The 19657-nt window shown below is 41.3% G+C and overlaps 2 protein-coding genes across 14 annotated transcripts in view; one reads left to right on the top strand and one right to left on the bottom strand.

Annotated features, from left to right (window-relative positions):
* Window positions 1-19657, top strand: part of LOC148399406 (multiple PDZ domain protein) — a 150665-nt gene that overhangs the window by 4573 nt on the left and 126435 nt on the right. The window lies entirely within an intron of this gene.
* The window catches only part of adgrl3.1 (adhesion G protein-coupled receptor L3.1), a 114005-nt gene continuing 94990 nt past the window's right edge, over window positions 643-19657 (bottom strand). For 2 of the 13 annotated variants that reach the window (XM_088373943.1, XM_088373942.1), the window contains 10 exons: window positions 19079-19299; window positions 15413-15479; window positions 13767-13858; window positions 10445-10613; window positions 9067-9243; window positions 8542-8635; window positions 6022-6150; window positions 4369-4386; window positions 3516-3818; window positions 643-3075 (listed from right to left, as the gene is read on the bottom strand). In XM_088373943.1, the coding sequence (XP_088230069.1) occupies window positions 2435-3075; window positions 3516-3818; window positions 4369-4386; window positions 6022-6150; window positions 8542-8635; window positions 9067-9243; window positions 10445-10613; window positions 13767-13858; window positions 15413-15479; window positions 19079-19299 (1911 nt within the window). In that variant the 3' untranslated portion in view covers window positions 643-2434. The remainder of the gene's footprint in view (window positions 3076-3515; window positions 3819-4368; window positions 4387-6021; window positions 6151-8541; window positions 8636-9066; window positions 9244-10444; window positions 10614-13766; window positions 13859-15412; window positions 15480-19078; window positions 19300-19657) is intronic. The other 11 variants (XM_088373955.1, XM_088373953.1, XM_088373949.1 and 8 more) reach the window with 10 other exon arrangements.

The raw sequence follows: 19657 nt of genomic DNA on the forward strand, positions 1-19657 counted from the left end.
AATTTGGACACGGCATCTCATTTAATAGAGGTGTGCAGTATTTTTTTCTCTCTTTCTCTCTGTCGCTCTCTCTCATCCATTCATCCAGTTTTGATATTACAACAGCTTCATTAAACATACTATAAATCTAAAAACAATGAATCATCATTTGTTGATTTTTCAAATTAATTAAACAAGGGTTTTTAGATTAATGCCCATCCAAAATCCACACAAGCAGCAAATGCAATCCTGCTTTTTACGCCTTCAGAATTATATTTGGTATTGTGATCAATATAAATTACACTGTAAATATCATTGTAATCCATTGTTCTTGCTCTTTCTCGCTGGATATATTGTGTGTAAATCTGTTTATTATTTCCTGTGTGTTTGAAGCCATTTAAAAAACAATGGCAGCATCTCCAAAAATATGATGAACGTTTTTAATGGCGGTACTTCTATAGCTCACTCATTGCTGGTATGGTCTGGAATGTAAACTCTGACGTGGAAGGGGGATTACTGTAGTCAAATATTTCATCTTCATACTTGAATGTCGTGAAAGGAATATCAGAGCACGGCTGAGTGTATTCAGGTGCAGTGGCAGTGTTTGCATTTCATCCCAAATTTCCATCTCGAATATGAGAGACGGAAGAAAAAGCCTCAAAGCTATGTCAGTAATTTATTTGTTGGCAAACAACTTTCACTGTTACAACAAATATTAGTTATGAGATCATTCAACTTGGAACCCATACAAAAAGAATAAATAATCAGCAATAATATCGTAATAATCAACATGATCGTAATAATTTAAAAAAAAAAAAAAAGAACCACCTAGTGCCAGTCTATTTACTCCTGCATAAAGTCAGCTCTTTTCCCCCTCCAAGCTTGTTTTTGCTTTCTTTCAAACGATAAACAGATAAATAAATAATTTCTCTCTCGGGGAACTTGGAAAGGGCTTGTGGGATATATGTGCAAGCTACTCTTAATACACTTTTGAAATTTCCCTCCTAAATAAGTAAACATTGGCTTTAACATGAGACAGTGCCGCAGTGTGCAGAGAGTTCTTTCAGTACACATTGATGGTGTAAAAAAATCATGACATTCCGTTCTGGGTATTACTTTCGAGAAGAATATTTGTTCCCACTATTTTTTTCTGCCCAATGACCAGTACAGCTAATGTCAAATGCTCTAATATTTGGCAATAAAAACGATATGCATCATATGTAAGTTGCTTGAAAATACCTGGTGTTTTTTTTTTCTCACCCAGGTACCCCTCCCACCCCCACCTCCCCTCCCCCCTTGTGCCAAAAGGAAGGAAATGCGTTATTAAAATGAAAACAAAAATTTCAGCGGACTCCACTTCCAGTAAACGTGTTCCCATGGTAACCCCACCCTCTGATTTTCCCTTTTAACTACACAGTGTAAAATATATAGTAACAATTTGCAAAAATGTGAGCGTGGCGTCACTATAAAAGGACCAGAAATAAGTGTGCGTAGGGTAAATGCATATTAGTCAGAGTGCCAAACTGTCTCCGTGAAAATTGTTCCTTTATCCGCTCCGTCCTCCATCCGAGACCAGAACCAAAGGAGACAGTTCCGAACAGTTCCACAGACAACTGACAAATAAGAATTGGTCATATGCAACATTTGTCTCTGTATTCTATACAATACATAGAAATGATTAGAATCATTTCATCATAATTCTTGGATAACTGAGAACTTTTACAGAAGAAAGGAGAAGAAACAACCCATTCTCAACCCCCCCACCCCCCTTTATTTTTTGTTTGTTTTTTTTCCATTTAAACCTATAGTCTCTTGGATTTACAAGCTCTCTTTGTTATTAGCGAAATAAACAGCAGCCACTAGAACTCGCAGGAAGGAACATATGACACCAGCTTGGACACGACTCCCGTTGAGCAGATATGAACAGGAAGAGAATTGAGAACATCAGAAAACGTATGGGTACAGTTTGGTTGCTATTTTTTGATGTGCTGTATGTCCCCAACTTGATTGACAGGTAGTAGGCCGTGGCTTCGCCTGTTCACATTGTGGCGTTGTCCTTTGCCATCACTCACAAATGCGTCTTTTGAGCGAGAGCGACATCTGGGGCAGGTTGGTCAACCTCACTTGTGGTAAAAGTGAAGACTATACGATATGTTGGAGGTCCACATTTGAGAACTTTCATGTCTAATCCAAGATTCCAATTAAACACATAGAATTACAGATCCCTCCCTCTCGACTCTTCTCCCTTTCCAGGTACGAGGTTCTAGACCTGTTTGATATTCACAAAGTGTCTCCCAGCGTGACAATACATTCAGCCCCCATATTGTCCTGAACCATACACATTAAACGCAAGACTCAGTCCGGGGGCGGACCTGTCCGGCCTGTCAGTCAACAACACACGAGTGGAAAGTTGCGAGAGTGGGCCCAGGGAGGGATAGGAGTCTCTTGGTGGGCTCTATAGACTGGTAACCAGGTGGGCAGGGTCTACAGGGGGCTCCTCTGGCGAAGAGTCGGACTCCTCCTTGCTGCCGGACACCATGTATCCATCGCTACCTCCGCGGCCCATGTGGTAGTAGCTCTGCAGCTCGTGAAGGTGGTTCCGGGAACCCAGGTTGGGCATGCTCTTGTAGTAGACGTCATCCAACTCGGGAGCTGTGGCGCTCTTACAGGGTTGCAGTTCGCCGGAGCTCTCTTCCTCGCCGTCTGTTAAACCGTTCATCTGGCCATCCGGGAGGTCCGTGAGAACCGGCATGCTGGTGTACAGCGAGTCTCTGTGGTTGGGCGAGTGCGTGTGCTCGTCGGTATGCTCGTTGGTCAGAAGTGGGAAGAAGCTCTCGCTGGTCTCCTGCGGGATGCGTCGAGGCCTTGAGTAGCTGTGCGGGGGTGGCGGCGGCGGGTGGCTGTCGGGTGGAGGGGGGCGCGGCGGCAGGAGGGGAGCGTTGGATTCTTCTCGGATTATCTCAAGACCCAGGTTCTCCTCGTGGGGGAAGGCTGACGTGTTGTCCAGCACCATGGGAACGCCGTCCTCTTTACCGTTACCCATGCAGCCACTGACCCCACTGCTAGTGGAGCTACTGCTGCCTCCTGCCATACTCCCTAAAGGGAAAAAAAAGGTGTCCTTAGGATTTGATTCTTCATACACCCTTTGACTCTTCTCCACACGAGTATCTGCTTTCTATTCAAACATTTTCATTTGCAATTAGTTGAACACGTAAAATACTACTTGAAGTTTCAAGTCCTTTTCTGTGCACGGCCTTTTTGATACACTGTATGACCTCTATATGGGATTCTTATTAGAGTCTAAAGGAATGACTTGACATAAGCAGACTGACAAAATCGATGCGGCCACCCCCAAGATGACAAATAATTTAGCTGGGTGGGTGGTGACATACTGTATCTTAGCATGAAGCCACCACAACACCACTGAGTAGGCGGTGAACAAAGTTGGCTTTCTCGGGGCCGAGGTTCTTCGTTAAACTGTTCATATCCTGCCTAGATGAAAAACATGACGAGATGGATTCAAAAGAAGAGGTCACCTCCGTTGGACATGCTGCTGTTGACCAGTTTGTTCATCAAGTTGTGACTGCGCTCGCTGGTGACCCTCTCGTGGTTGTTGAGATAGGAAGGGATGTAATTGGAGGTGAGCTCCTTCAAGATCTTTTTTTCCAGGGTAGTTTCTTTGTGGTTGCTATGGGTGCCGTACCCGCCGCTCCGGTCTAAAATTTGCACACAGTCACTCAAGTATTCGCTGCTGGCCATGCTGTAGTTGTTGCCGTGGTTACCATTAAGGGGGAGTGTGTCCATAACACTGGAGTCTCTTGCGTTGTTCAGGATGCCCTCTGAGGTAAAAATGATAGAAAGTGAAATATAAAAAAAAATGGATTAGAATCTTTTAATGAAGTAAGTTGATGTCTCAGAGGAAAATGAATTATTGAAAACAATTAGCGTCTGATATCTTAGTTTGCAGAGAATTTAGGATTAAAAAAAAGCTATGGTACCTTTTTTTATGTGAGACTAGAAGTAGTTTGACATTTTTAATATTATAAAGACTAATGTGGATTGAACTGCAAAATGCGTCTTAGTAACATTCAATGTAATTGAATCAGTAGTCAATTCAAAAGAAAAAGCTTTTGCATTTCCATTCAAACCACCTAAATGTCTTTAAATTAGATCTACATTTGAGTGGCTTCCAAAAATGCACTGAATACATTTTCTCAGTGAACAAATGCAGAGATTCAGTATAAAATCAAATAAAGCAATGAAAGAATATTTTGCAAAGGCTGACAGCCAAACCAAACTTCTTCTTGGCAGGAGAGAAACAAATTTGCTTCAGAAGCAAGACATGAGAAAAGGAAGTCTTTGTTATTGAAGTATTAATTTAGCCCGTACTTGTATCTCGATAAGATGCTATTGGTCGCATGGGGGAAGAGAGAGAAAAGAAACATAGATGTGAGGTCAGACATCAGAACAACAGATGAAGAGTAATTGTTTTACTACATTGTTAGCATATTGCTGTCGTGTGTTATCATTTTATTTACAATCGTTATCACACAGAATAAACAACCCAAAATACGGTGACAGCACTCCACAACACATGCACAGAACAAAAAGTTTGTGATGCTGCAAAAATGGCACGGTGGCTCCCAAGTAGTGAATGTGTCATGCAATGTTTACATTAAGCAATTTAGAAAGCGAAGTAAGACCCTTTCACACTGCACTTAGCATAGTACAGCATGCCGTCAACCAAGCCATTCAATGTGCTGCCTTGGCGAAAGAATTCAGGCACACGTGCCCGAATTGAAAAATATTCAATTCGAACACAGACTCTAAATGAATTGCTTAACAGCGCAGAACTCTGTTATGACATCTCGATGCATCTACATGGAGAGATGATGGTGGAGTGATTCCAGAGTGAGATATTTGAGTGGGTGAGGGGGGGTTCTAGAGTGAAAACAACTGGCGAAGAAAATGGAGGAATCAATAATTAATGCCGTGTCTCAGTGTCTGAGTTCTGGGACACAAGACAGATGTCATGTTGTGACTTGGTTAAAAAAAAAAAAAAAGGCATAGTGATGCAGGGAAAATCTCTGCTACTTTCCTTGTTTGTTGAAAATGTTAGAAATATGTGACTGTACCTCCCGGCCCAGCCTGAAGGACACCGTGAGGTGCTCTTAATGGGGTTGTAGCTTACCAAGGTTATTTTAGATAATGAAATCCACCAAAATAAATCAAACTAAAATTGAAAAAGAAAAAAAAAAATCATGTTCATTGATGAAATAAAATAAAAACAAATAAAACAAACAAGCTCACTTCAGAAAATAATTAAAACCAACTGAATTAAAAAAAAAAGTAATTAGTATGAAAAATCCAAAACAATTATAACCCAGTAGCTTTACGAACGAGCCTAAACTCCCCCAGATCAGATGGATTCTAATTAGAAGCAAATCCTTGGCTTTCTTTTCTTACAATGACAAATATAAAACCGCTTTGCCACTAAACTACTGGGAAAAGGCACCAAGCAATTTCCCCATCGGTCACCTAGTAACAAGTGCAGAATATCGGTAATTTCCCCATCGGTCACCTAGTAACCAGTGCAGAATATCGACTATCTTGTGCTGTGCCGCCATCGTCCCTGCATCCCCTTGTGCCCTACCCAGCCGAGCATGCCGCGCAAACAGAGCGCAGCATGTACGCACCTTTGATGACACCATAATTTGTCATTTTCACAAATAAGCTGAGATTTCCAAAGTTGAGAGAAATATTATTCTTTCCGACTGCAAAATAGTTGAGCCTAAATCAACAGCATCTCTGCTAACCAAATCCTCAATCCAATTAAATAAGATTTTGAACAATTTAGAGACACAATTGCCAATGATCAGTCCATATCATTTCCATCTTTATCACAGATTTATTTCACTCAGGAGCCTTAACCACACCACAGAAGCCAACATCACAAAAAAACAATCATGCCAAAATGAATTGAATCTACTTTTGCTAATGCACCACATGCAACACCATGAAGAATAGAAACACCAAGCACACCTTGGGTGTTGTACATGCCCGCGGCAGGGTTGTTATAGACTGCAGAGTCCCCCAGGAGAGTGTTATAAGGATTGTTAGTACCATGGGGACGAAGGAGAGCATTAGTTATAAGATGATTAGCCATGGTTCCTGGTACAGGCAGATAGAGAAAGGAAGGAGGGAAGGAAAAGCAACAGCCGAGTTAAGAGAAGAAAAAAAAAAGGAGGGTAGAAGCGTTTGGAGATTGAAGGCAAGAGAGAGCATGTAGATGTGGCACAGTGGGAGCAAGTGCAGCAAGAGTCGGAAAAAAGATGAAGAGCCGGTGTGTGTGGAAGAAAGAGGGAGAGAAGAGGACAAGTGAATCAAACAAGCAAACACAAGTTGAGGTGAAAGCCTGAGAAAAGCGAGTCAAGTCATTCCTGCAGCCACGGGTCATGGCAGGGGAGGAGACACACGTGAAGTGGGATTTGTGTTGCAAAGGAAACATCTTGCTACCCATTACGATCGTACATTTTATGGTACGGTAAATTCATGACATTATTTTCAAAGCCTAATGTGACCTGTAAACTGTGTAATAATAAAAATAATGAAAAATGTGTGCGCACCTTGAAACCAAAAGCACCTTTTGCTATGATTATTCCATAATGTGGGTTTAAAATACTGTATTTTCCGGACTATAAGGCGCACCTAAAAACATACAATTTTTTCAAAAGCCGACAGTGCGCCTTATAGTCTAGTGCGCCTTTATGTATGGACCAAATTCCTAAATTTAAACTGTCCCGAAGCATTGTCATGAAATCAATCATAAGTGGCCCGCTGAAGACTACAAATCATGAATCAAAAAGACTATGGATCATTATTTTGTGATTATAAAGTAATTTGTTGCGCCTGAAGTTGAAATAAAAAAAAATAAAATGGAGAATGATTTGATTTGGATTAAAAATCTGACATGATGCATTAATGGTGCGCCTTATAGTCCGGTGTGCCTTATATAAGGACAAAGTTTTAAAATGGGCCATTCATTGAAGGTGCGTCTTATAGTCTGGAAAATACAGTAAAGTGATTCATATTTAAAAATATTAGATTGTATAATCTCATTTTTACTTAGAATAATCTGTATTCAGTATTACGGATTGGATGGAACAGCTAAAGTAGGACCTAATTCTAAAATTTTAAATACTCTGCCAAAAAGTAATCTTAACATGTCATTTCCTAAGTCCAAGAATTTACACTTTGTTGGTTAAACAGCTCTCTGAATCTTACAGTACAGGATTTAGTGTACATTGCGTGTGACAAGGACATGGAAGAGTAGATGTGTTTGGAAGCGGGGGGGATGCTAACACTTCCTTCACTAAGTGCGCGATAATTCAGACGCTGACACTCCGTGTCTGCTTTAGCATCAATATGTCATGCTAACAGCTTATTAGTGGCCCGGAGGAAAAGCCAGCCACACCTCAACTTTGAGACTAACAAATGGAGGTGCGAGTATATTTCACCATTTGGATGACACTCACTTCCTTTTGTAGCACCGCTTTGACCTTCGCCGGAGGGGCGGCAATAGATATCACTGAATGCAGTGAACTATACGAGACGTATCTGTTACATGCACTCACTGGACACTTCATTGGGTCGATCTGTACAATGTAAAGGTCCAATAAAAGAGCTGCAACAAGGTCTGCCTCCACAAAAGAGGACCACAATAACCTACAGGATATCTCAAATGTTCTTACGCATTTCACAAGTGGTTGGAAGCATGATGGAGATGTTATTTATATTCGATAAGAGATATTTGAACCCTTTGCTGAAATGTAATTATTGAAATGTAGGAATGAGAAAGCAGTATGTCTAAATTGTAATGCAATTAAAGCCATACAGAGCAATTAAGTATTAACTGTGAGGTTTGCATAATTTCAAGAGCATAAATTGCAAGTCCTGATGAGAATGCAATTGTGAAAGTTTTGCTCATTAATTTCAAAGGGAATACTATATGCTTGCTGTGTTAATGACTCTCATTGGATAGCATATAGTTAAAGAGAAGTGTGAAGTATTTTAAATATTGATAGGCGGACATATTGTTAAAATCCCTAATATTGGTAATGTTAGGTTTTATGATTGTGACAGTTTGAATTTGTCGATTATATCTACACTATCTGATCCATTATTTTGTATAAAAAAAGTTGTTTTGAAATCTGAAGAAGTTGATGTTGACCAACGTCTGGAATATTTCTTCAAGAATCTATTGACTTTTAGGTTGTGCGGGGTGAGAAATAAAGTTGGATCAAGATGACACCAAAATGAAAACTTTCTAATATTACATTAAGCATTTTTTTAAATGCATACAGTCCTGGGAGTTTTTTCAAAAAATACCGTATGATGTTGAATAAAAACCTGTCTGGTGTTGAGCAGAGCGTTACGTTCTGGGATGCATGTATTCCTACCACTTGACTAAATGACAGCTTATGATAGCTGAGCCTTCTGCGACCGACAAAAAGGAGACATTGACAGTGATGGGGATGCAAATGTGTGGTATCCCACGGTTACCTCTGTTAAGCGTAGCGGAGCTGTTTATGTCTCCCGTGATGAAAGAAGACTCCTGTTTCCTCACGGTGTCATTCCACATCCTCCTGATTCGACTCTACGCACACACGGGGGGGAATGGAAAAATGATGGAGGAGGAAGTGGTTTGGAATAGAAAAGGTAAAACCATGAAGAGAAAAGAAAAACAGTAGTGAGTCAAGTTAAAACAAATTTGCACAAAAAACAAATATGAAAGTGATATGCCGAAAAACGGGCAATTAGCATCGGAAGGGTGTCCAAATAGGCAGAACGAAAAGCGGCAAAGGGATAATAGGTAGAGGGGGGAAAAAAATAACCACCCGTCTATTCCATTTACACTTCAAAACAGTTTGCCGGCATGTACTGTAATGGCACAGCTGTGAGTCAAGGCTGAGGCTAGCTCCACTTTCAACTCAAATCTTCCATGTGTGTATTTAACTAAAATGAGTTCAATGTGCCAAATTGGATCTACAGTTGAAAGTGAAACGCAATAGCGTGCAGCTGTCTCACCTGAGATTCTGCTGTGCTGTAGCGTCCAGGTGTGCAGGCAGGTAAGCTCACCTGTGAGCCCGTCGAATAGCGGCCAGGAGTCCGAGAAGTGGTGGTCTTGGAGGCGGAGATGGAAGTCTCCACGCTTTTGCCGCTACAGCAGTGAGTACGCAGACACTTGCCGTACTCTTTACGTACCTACACACGGGGTTGAAATTTTTTTTTTTTACCGCAGTAGTTTATCGGATAGAATAACAAACCAGCTGATCTTTCAGTGCAGTTAGTCTCCTCATAAATTATGTACACGTAGTATGAAAGCTTGCAGATTAACTGCCAATCGTGGCTTAGCATTTAAACAAACATTGATGAGACTTTCTTTCTACCATCTGTGCTTTTTGCGCATTTTGAACATCAAATAAAAACATTTAGTAGAACATTGGTTGACAAATGTGCCTAGTGCCGCACTGACAAGAAACCCATCCCGACTAGCGGACTATGGTCACATCCCGTAGTTTCGCCGCGACAACAATAACATCGGCTTAATTTGATATATTACCCCGTGAACTGCTTTTCTTGCTGAGGTTTCTTGAACAAACATCGACTCCATCAGCATATGGGTGTTAACGGATTAGTTTTATAACTTCCCCCATTAACGCAGACCTGACTTTATTAGTGCATTTCTGATGGCTCTATTCCTCCAGGAGTCATATGATGCACTTGTACACACAAAAACATCTGCATTTAGATCCTAATCAAGTTAGAACAAATAGCAGCGTAATTGCTTTTTAACAAGCTTGTTGGATTGGCGGCCGTGTTTTGCCGCATGCTCTGTTTGAACAGCTGCGTGGCGAGCATCTCGGGAGAAACCATGTTGGGCTGTAGCCAAAGAAAACCTCAGCACGGTTTTAAGGACATCTCTCTAGACACCTGATCTGATGGCCTAACACATACCTTAAGTAGATCTCGGACACACTCGCACTCCCATGCAGACACACACATAGATAAACGCATGGAAAACTCAAAAGCCTCGATGGGATTGACCCCACATTAGAGAGTATTGAGTATTGGATATGTTTTATCGTCTGCTTCTATTCTCCAAGGCAATGACAAAGCGTGGGAGGCTGAAATATGACAGAATATTCTCCTGGAGTCTGCTATGATGGAGGACTATAAAAATTCAAAAATATTTCCCGTTAAGAGGCCGAAATTCCAAAGATATAGACAAGTTTAGCAAGGCCGCTAAACAATTAATTATAAAAAAAAAAATACTGATGCATTTGATAGTCAATTAGTGGTGGATTAATCGATAATTTGAGTAATTAAACCAACTGAGAGACCGATTCCCAATCGGATGTTATTTGGGCGTCACGATCACTGTTCTCATTCCTCTCTTACTCACCTTCTTCTGGAGAATGCAGTGGAAAATGAAGATAAACATTCCCTGCAGCGAGTTGAAGATGGTGAAAAGGTATGCCATGATGACGGTGCTTTCGTTGATGTACATCAGACCAAAAGCCCAAGTGAGGCCCAATAGACAAAGCAAGGCTATGGCCCCAATCACCCAAGACCTAAAGGAAAAGGAAGATCTGTAAGGAGAAGCTTTTTCCACTCATGTTGCACTCGACATACTACGGTCTTTGACAAGAATGACGATTCTCTTAATGTGGCTACGTAAAGGTCAGGAGAAGCCGTGGAAAACGGGCACCTATTACCTACAGTACTTTTCAGCCTAACCTTATCTCTTGCCTCGATCAGAAATGTTCTTCGGCCTAATGGCAGAGGAAAGGATGAGGAAGGGGTGTTCACCGAAATCCCTGACAAAGTTGGATGGAGAAAACCAACCATATCTACCTCTTGCAGGAGGCATCATGTGCCACAGATGTGGAGAAGCAGAGAGGCCATGACCTTGCTGATAGCAGCACTATCGGGAAGACTTTTTTCCAAATCCTGAAGTCTTTTGAGGGATCAAATCTTATAGACGTTTTCAAGCTGAAGTTCCAATCATTATTTGACATCAATCCATTTTCTGTACTGCTTTTCATTATCATGGTTTCAGGTTCTTTGGCTCCTTTCCTTTATGCTGCACTCTGTGTCTTGTCAATTAAACATTATTTACCCCCCCAAAAAAAAACAATAGAAGTGACAGAAAGGACAAGTGATACAGATCAATGGCCGAGCGACACGCTGCTTCCCAAATAAGCTTGTTAATATGGTCTTCATTTTATTTTACTTGCAGTACATTTTTCTTTTAAATAGCCTGCTCCGAATCTTTTTAACTTCCTCCTCTTCATATTTTTCTTCTATGCAGCCATATGGAGGCCAGCCTGGGAAAACTCACTCGAGTCATTTCCTGTATGGTAGGGATTTTCTTTTACTTTTCAGCTCAAAAGGTTTCCATGCTCTTAAAGCACCAAATGTTACTTTTTCAGTATGCTCTGTTGAAAATTCTGCTCTCTTCTTCAATGCAAACTCTGCTGGTTGCTGCTTTGCAAAATCCAGTGGGCCTCCATAGAATAAAACGAGTGTGGGCCAACTCCATAACAGAAGGTTACTCAAGACCTGTATACATCCTGTGTGAGGATAGATACTGCCCGTTGACAGTAGGTTGAGGGACATCAGAAAGTGACATTTCCCCTATAAAAGGTCACTGTTTCTGGTCCACAAGCTTAGATAATGGCCTCTAATACGATTGGCTGACTGGGCAGTGATCACCTCTCATGGAAGGCATACAGAGACGCATGAGGAGGGAGGATAGAGGAAAGGATATTAGCGAGATATTAGGAGAGGAAGGAGGAGAAGGCAAAAAGGGAGAGTAAGTGAGTGCGACTGAGGTGATTGATTTGATGTTGCCCTCCGTGGCACCATTCAGCCGAGACATAAGCGCCAATAAAGTCCGTCTGCCGACCCTCTCCAATAAAGAAGCACACTCATCCCTCTTTTTCCTTCCTTCTATGCCCCCCCCACCCACTCTTTCCCCTTGGTCCTCCCTTAAGTCAGCCTCTCAGCTGCTTCCCCTCGTTCGCATCTAACCATTGTAACATTTCAACAGCACATTGGGCGAGTTATATGGGTCAAAGAAACAGCTCACAAATGTCGCACACGTTCAAGTAATTCATATTCCACGGAGATGAGTCGACACGACTGGGTCTATTAAGGACTATGAGGCTGCTTCTCGAGGCACATCAAAATCACAGGCAAACCAATCAAAATGTCTGCCGGGGTATCTTGATTGGAAAATGGCCTTACCAAAGACAACGTATGATCTCTTGAAATTAAAGAAACAAAGAAAACAAAAAGGAATGAGACAAAAAGGGCACAGTTATGATTAACGAGGAAATGAGACATGACTAATACAGCTGACTTGATTACAATCTATTCAACCTTCAGCATATTCAGGGGGAACGAGAGAAGTCCATTAAAATAACACAGAGGGTGGGTGGATAGGGGGGGGGGGTCCGAAAGTGCCGTATTCTTTAAAGTGTGCTTTGATTTGAATCTTTCCTCAGGCTTTTTGATTACATCCCCCTGAAAGGCACTGAGGGAAAGATCATGTGGTTGCGCCTTAATTTCTAAAACGCTTCCCAGCGATTTCGCCAAAGGAGACAGCAGCAGTGGTGTTTATACGGAACAACAAATGACCAAACCATCTCATGATTGACTTTAAACATTGCTCGGCGCATTTCGACAGGGCACCCGCCGTCACTGAGCAGCGGCATATTGTTCAAATTAGAGCGAAGCCTTTTGTCTCGCACGTCGGTGGAAGAAAAGAATAACAGTCGTGATTAGGAATCAGAAGCAGACAGCGCTGGTTGGAAATGAAGTCATATTTTCGAGTAACGTTCTCAGAGGGTCATATGCAGACAATAATAATGTGACTTTCAATAAGAGGCCTCATGAGATGATGTCAGACCAAAATGAGATGCATTTCATGCAAACATGTTGAATTATACAAAGACAATGGGTATTAGATTAGAGGGAACAGTCACACATTCAGACATATCTCCCTTTGGGTTTATTCGGCGGATGTGGAGCCAGAATCCAGATAGCTTAGCTGAACACCCGTGCGCAAACAGGTCAAATGCAGCTCAGAGCAAAACGCAGACAATATATAAATATTTTTTTCAAATGAGATACATTTTAAAAAATGTATTGTCATTATGTGAGTAGCTGGATGATGATGAAACTGCTAGTTAAGTTACCAAATATGGTAAATAAATGACTAGCCCTCACAATTGATCGCTCATATCTAGTTAAAGCTTTGATGAAGCTGGAATGGGATTGTACAGGTTACAAGTGATGATAAATATGGAATTTTTTAATATGTGGCTGATAGGTGTAGTTAAAAAATCATACTTTGATTTGCAAGGTGTTGCACTTGCAGTCAGAGCAATGAATTTTCTTTTTACTTTTGCCTCCATGGCGTTGCTGGGCAACAGCAACAAGTCGAGATGTTGTCCAAGTGAATCCACTTGCTTAAGTCAATTTTCATGGGTCAGACAGATGATACATAATATGTTGATGGGCTTTAAAGCTGCTTGTTGGTGGATTCCAACATAGAGCAAGGACAGCTTTTCTTGCTTGATTTAAAATAAAATTGGAGTGCTGGTTCTTCCATTTGACACTTTTGATAAAAATGTCTTGTATTATAAATAACGGTAAAATACTGATGTCCTTCAACTTTATGCACCATAAGAAGGTAGCAGGACCGAATGTACACTTACTTGATATTGTCCAGACATCCAGAATCCGGTTTGAGGATGGCTGTGTGGTGGAACATCTTATACAGAGCAATCCCAAGGAAGATTACATTGAGCTGAAACACACAGAAAGATACGAGTTAACTCTTTGTTCCCAACATAATTCACTCTCAAGCAAAGGCCAACAATAACAAGTTTGTTCACTACAGTTGACTTCATGTGTCGAAACCCCGGAAAATCCTGCAGTCATTATATCTATTCAGGATCACCGTAGGGGGGAATATCCAACTATCACAGTTGCCGTTGGTGTTTTAATAGAGCTGTATTTGTGCCACATCTCTGAGGCGGTCTGCCTAGCAGTGGGTGTAAAGTCTGCACACTACACTGCCCCCTCTCATAATCTTGGTCAGATCAGCGATAGAAAGCAGCGGCAGCAGGCTGACTTTAAGACAAGCACGGAGCACAGCGGTGTGCATGCTGGCTTCATTTAATTGGGAACATGTGCCATTGTTGCTGTTGCGATTTATGTGTGTATTTTATCTGCGTCTGACAAAAGCCTAGACTCTATTTCCAACTCTGCCTGGAAAACAAAGTACCACACGAGCTTTTCTTTTCTCTTAGAAGGCAGTAATGTAATGTCAATAATACCACGTGTTTCACTTTGCTGGCACTTTATTAAGGAGTTTTCAACAGTTTTGGCTTGTGCACAGCAAATTTTGGAACACAAGGTTGTTGATGATTGCATGCTCCTCAAAAAAAATAAACTTGATAAAGCATCTCCAGTGAAGTGTACAATTACGGAAACCAGCGGAGACATATTACGGCCATCCATCTATTTTCAACAGCTTATCCTTTCGAGGGCCGCAGGGGACCTGAAGCCCATCACAGATGACCGTGGTCAAAAAGGCAAGCCTGTCCACCTTATTCATGAGGGCTCTGATGTCGAAATAATTGCGGGCGCGACTTCCTGTGTGACACTGTGAGCCATTTGTTTCACGGATGTTTTGCACCCGTAGCATTTAAAACTGCTTTGCACAGTTTAAGAACTTGGCGCTTATACGAACAACCAGAAGAAGTTGAACTTTGAGCTTTTGAGATTTTTCATTGCCTCCCTGTTTGAAGTAACAAAATTCAAAAAGTACCTAAACTTGTTTTTGGACCCTTTTTTTATATCATCCTCCAACTACATTAGTGGGGAGCCGGATTGTTATGTTTTCTTTTTGAAGCTACAACACCTGGCGTTCTCTCACACGGTTTAAGTCAGCAACTGTCATCGAAATTCGACTTAGGCAGTTTACTATTTAACAGTTTACCATGTAAACAAAACACAGGTTCTGGTTCATACTGTAAGTTGCACCAGATCTATCATCACTGAGTAGGAATAGAGCCATGCTGGCAATGTCAATGTTAGCTGTGTGCACCACTACATTTCCCGTAACTCAAATTCTCAGATCAAATCTAGACGGTGTCATTCAACACACTTGTGCATCTTCTGGTTACGTCTCCTTTTTATTTTATTGAGCATTATGCACCTGTGGTCTAAGATCTCATTTTTCAGAGTGCACAATGAATTCTGTCTCGGCGGCTCTAAATGTTCGTAGCTTGCGCAAATAATATGGCAGGCAAGCAAAAGTGTGTTGCGAGTGAGCACGCATGTGTGTGTGTCTCACCATTATGATGAGTGTAGCAGGGCCTATAAAGCTCCAGATAAAGTATGTATCCAGTCGCAGCCAGCACCTAAAGAGAGAGGAAAGATGCAGAGGGATTAAAATATGTCTCAGAGGGATGCTGGCTGGCAAAGATTTACCAGCAGATGACATCTTATGCATCATGCACGCTGTGGAGGGAAAGGGGAGCAAGTTATTTACATGACTTTCAAATGCATCATGATAGAGGTGTAGGACAAAAAGGAATTGTGGCAAATATAGGAATGATAGAGTGAAAGAGGGGAAGCACATGGCTCAAACATACATCAACACAAGGAAGGTGAAATGGAAAGAGATGATCAACTGTGATAGATACACCTCAGCTCCACCCCAAGGGCATGCATACTGGATATGACCGTCACATGGTGGCTTGGTGAAATATATAACCGTATGTTATTTGAATGCAGAGGCTTGGATGACTCTATTTATGGAGTCTGGGGTTGAGAAGTCATTCAGTTCTGGTGAGCCAGATCAGTGGTTTTCAAACTGGGGTGCTTGGACCCCCGGTGGCCTGTGAGCAATAGCTTGGGGGTCCATAAAATAAGTTGCAAATAATTATATTGTAGCTTTTAAGAACAATATGGAGACTGCCACATGAGTAAAACAAACTCTATGAACTACTGTGGGGCGAACAATCGTGAGTGTTTTCAGAGGAAGCAAATGTTCTCTTTAAGGTTCCTTCAAGGTTGCAAATATTCGCCAAACGACCGCCCGGACCTTCGCCCGTACTTTTCTTCTCGCATGGGTATTCTGAACATGTTTTTCTTTTCACTGCTGACAAACGCCTGGCGACCATTTTGCTAAACGTTGCGACCTTGAAGAAACCCGGACAAACTCTGATGTGAACGCAGCATTCGCTGTTCAGTGGAATAGTGTCTTTAGCCACTATGCATATGTTGCTACCCCGAAACTTTTCCTCAGTTGCAGCACAAAGAAGGAGCAAGTATACCTTCCACTGAGGGGGTTACAACTCCACGCTTAAAAAGTTTCACAGGAGCAAAATGGCTGACTGATTCACAGCCAGCTGCTTTTGAATTATTAATCTTTCAATTTCCACCACATTAGAGTGCCTCCTCCATTACGGGGGCCCCGCACTGTGTCACTGTGTCTTCCACCATGGCCTCCTGCGTTAAGTCATTGCTCTCCACCTTCATTATGAGACGTAAGCGAGATTTGAGCCGCAGTAGGGGGCGTTGTATCATATTTTTGTTCAAAACGGCAAGAAGCGATGCCATTTCCAAGGGGGTAGTTGATAAATGAGAACATAACTCATGTTTTGCTTGTACAAAAGGAACTTTAGCGTTAGATGGATCAAGTTTGTATGTAGGGACACTACAACTGTCGGCATACTTGCACATTGCAAAAAAAAATGATAATAAAAGGTATCAAATAAAAAAGAAAGGGGTAAATTAGAGGCACTCGAAATGTTGAACCTACCCCTTTTTGCACACCGTATTATTTCAGTCGTTATTTTGACTCCCCCTCTCAAAAAGAGAATTACCCTCCTAATTGACTTACAAATTAGACACCGCATTAAAAGTGGAACAGTTTTGGAAATTATTTCTCTTGTTCTCATTTCTTTACAGCACAAAAACCTGGCATTTGAACAGGGGGTGCGTAGACTTTTTATAACAGCTTACTGTGTGATGCAGTCTACATCACTCTACCACCATAAACTTAATCCTCTTTCAAAATAAATACAGTGAAGGAGTGAGTCTGGTTGTGCGTTTTAATTGCATACGACATTTAATGGTTCAGTTGGAGCTAATGACGTGTCTAGTGAATTATACGAAGCACTTTTGTAATCACTTCAATTAAACACTTAGTTTTATTTTTATGAAATAATTGTTAATTAAGACGATGAAGGCTGTTTGTTGTTATTGACACTGTCAAGGAATTTTAACTTTTGAAAACAAAACTATTTTGGGCTCAGTCAGGCTAAGTTTGATTTGGAAGATGAATCATAGTTTTTGATTTAGTTTGATACTCATGTGAATGGACGTCTTGTGATAAACTGATAGCGTCAAATATATTATTATAACTAAGACGTGTTTTTGAAACTTGCTGGTTTTTGACAACACTCTGAAGTCTATTGTAGTAATTTTGTCTTTTTTGTTTTTTTACTGTGCAACAAAATAAATAGTCTAAAAAAAGAGTTCTGTCAGCCAGCCCACAAAAGAACCTGCAGTGTGAACATTCAGCTGGAGTCTGGCATGCAGATTGATGTTTTATTGATTATCCAGAGATGAAATATTGAGCTAAGTGGCATCGGTGTACCTTCAACATCAGACTCAACCCTTATCCACTTGCTCAACTTCCACAGAGTGATGCGCACTTCGTGGAAAGCTGAACTTTACAAACGGTCTCCAGAGCAGCAGAGTGAAAATGTGAATCATTTAACAGCTTGTTAATGTGCTGTCATTGTTCACTGCATTGGAAGCACTTATTTATAAGGCATCCGGGCAAGAGATTTTAAATGTTTAACATAAACGTGTTAAGTTTGAAAAATGCAACATTCATGCACAGTGCATTAAATTTCCCAGTGCATTATCATCAAATACATGGAGTGCATTTTAATGCATGTCTTTACGCGCCAATCAAAAGCATGTATGTTCAAATTTGAGTGTTCTTCTTAAAAGGTTTGTTGTATAAAATGAAACCACAGCATTAGGTCCATCGCAATAGTCTGAGAACTCAAGGATGATCAGTGTGTCTCATGCTAACCGCATGTAAAGGGAATGACAAGAGTAATTTCAATTGGTGTGGAACTGTTCACGCCCACAACGGCGCACAACAGACTTTTTTAAATGTGCCATGCTACGTCCGCTTGCATTGGTTTCCGAATAATACCAAACTAGATTATTAGATCCAATCAGATCTTTGTAATAGTGTTACATGGTATTTGTGGAATGCCTAAAATATGATGTGCTGAATTAAACAGCCTTCTAACTATTTTATTCAATGCTTGATGACTGTATCTCAATTTCATTATGCAGTCTAACAATGTTTATTATCAGATTGTAATTTTAGTCACGTAAAACTGGAATCACACTGGAAGCCGTTTTATATATTTTTCGAAATGCCCCTGAAGAAGCTCCTTTGTTGTATCTTATTCTAATGTGCAGCTTTATATAATGTCATGGCCAATGAGTGTATGAGCTTCTATGAATAAAACGGTGACCTCATTCCCCAGGCAGAGGTCACACATGTTGAAACTTTCATGAGATTGACTTTTGCACGTGCTGCATGCATATGTTTCATTTGAATGACGTGTTGGCTGCCTCCTCTCTTAGATTCAAGTTGCAATTCAGTCAAGCATACGCGAGAATGTCGTCATGTACGTTGACGACAGCGCGCTCCCTCCTGGGGAATAAATCTGCTGCACACAAAGAGGCCAAGCTTTCTATTCGCACCCTTTCAATATTCCCACATTGTTGTACTCCTGTAGGCAGTCTCACTTCTCTATGCCGCTATTCCGCCATCCTTCACTGCTACTTCCTCATCTCAGCCTCTCTGTAGTGGCACTTCTCAAGCGCTTGTAGAGTCCAGTACCACAGCCAAAACGACAGCAGGCACACTCCCTCCATCCCATCTTTCCTTCACACCCCATCATCCTTCCGTATAGCTTACACTCGGTCGGTGCCGTAGCTCCTGTAGTCCACTGCGGCGGAGACGGCCACTATGACAGCAGGCACGCCGTACCCTGCCAGGTAGAAGTACTTAGTCCGGGAGTGTTCGCTCTCAAACACCTCCACCAGCATGATGTATAGCTGAACCCCTTCCAGGAACATCCACGTGAAGGCTGCCAAGAAGAAGAAATGGAGCAGGGCAGCAAAAACTGCGCAGGCAATCTGGTTAGGAAAAAGAAATACAGAAATAAATCGGGTCAAGAGATTGATGTGATATTCAAAATTATATCTGTCGAGTCTTTTAGAAAGTTTAAAATGAATACAAGATAAATTTGGTAACAAAGAATCCTCAAGTCTTTATCATATTCAAATAAGGGAGGAATTGTGAAGGTTTGGAAATTGGGTTGCCAATCGTGGAATCGACAGGGAGGCTAAATAGAAAAACAGTGCATACTAACAATCATCATATTATAATGACAATTACAGACAACGGAATCACTTCTTGCCGAGCCGTTGATCAACGTCAACAAGTCCCAAAGAAGACCCGAGAAAGAAATATAAGTGACAAGCTGGCGCCACA

This window comes from Syngnathus floridae, chromosome 4 (genome assembly GCF_059516105.1).
Source record: "Syngnathus floridae isolate MCC-2025c chromosome 4, RoL_Sflo_1.0, whole genome shotgun sequence".
Taxonomy (NCBI): domain Eukaryota; kingdom Metazoa; phylum Chordata; class Actinopteri; order Syngnathiformes; family Syngnathidae; genus Syngnathus; species Syngnathus floridae.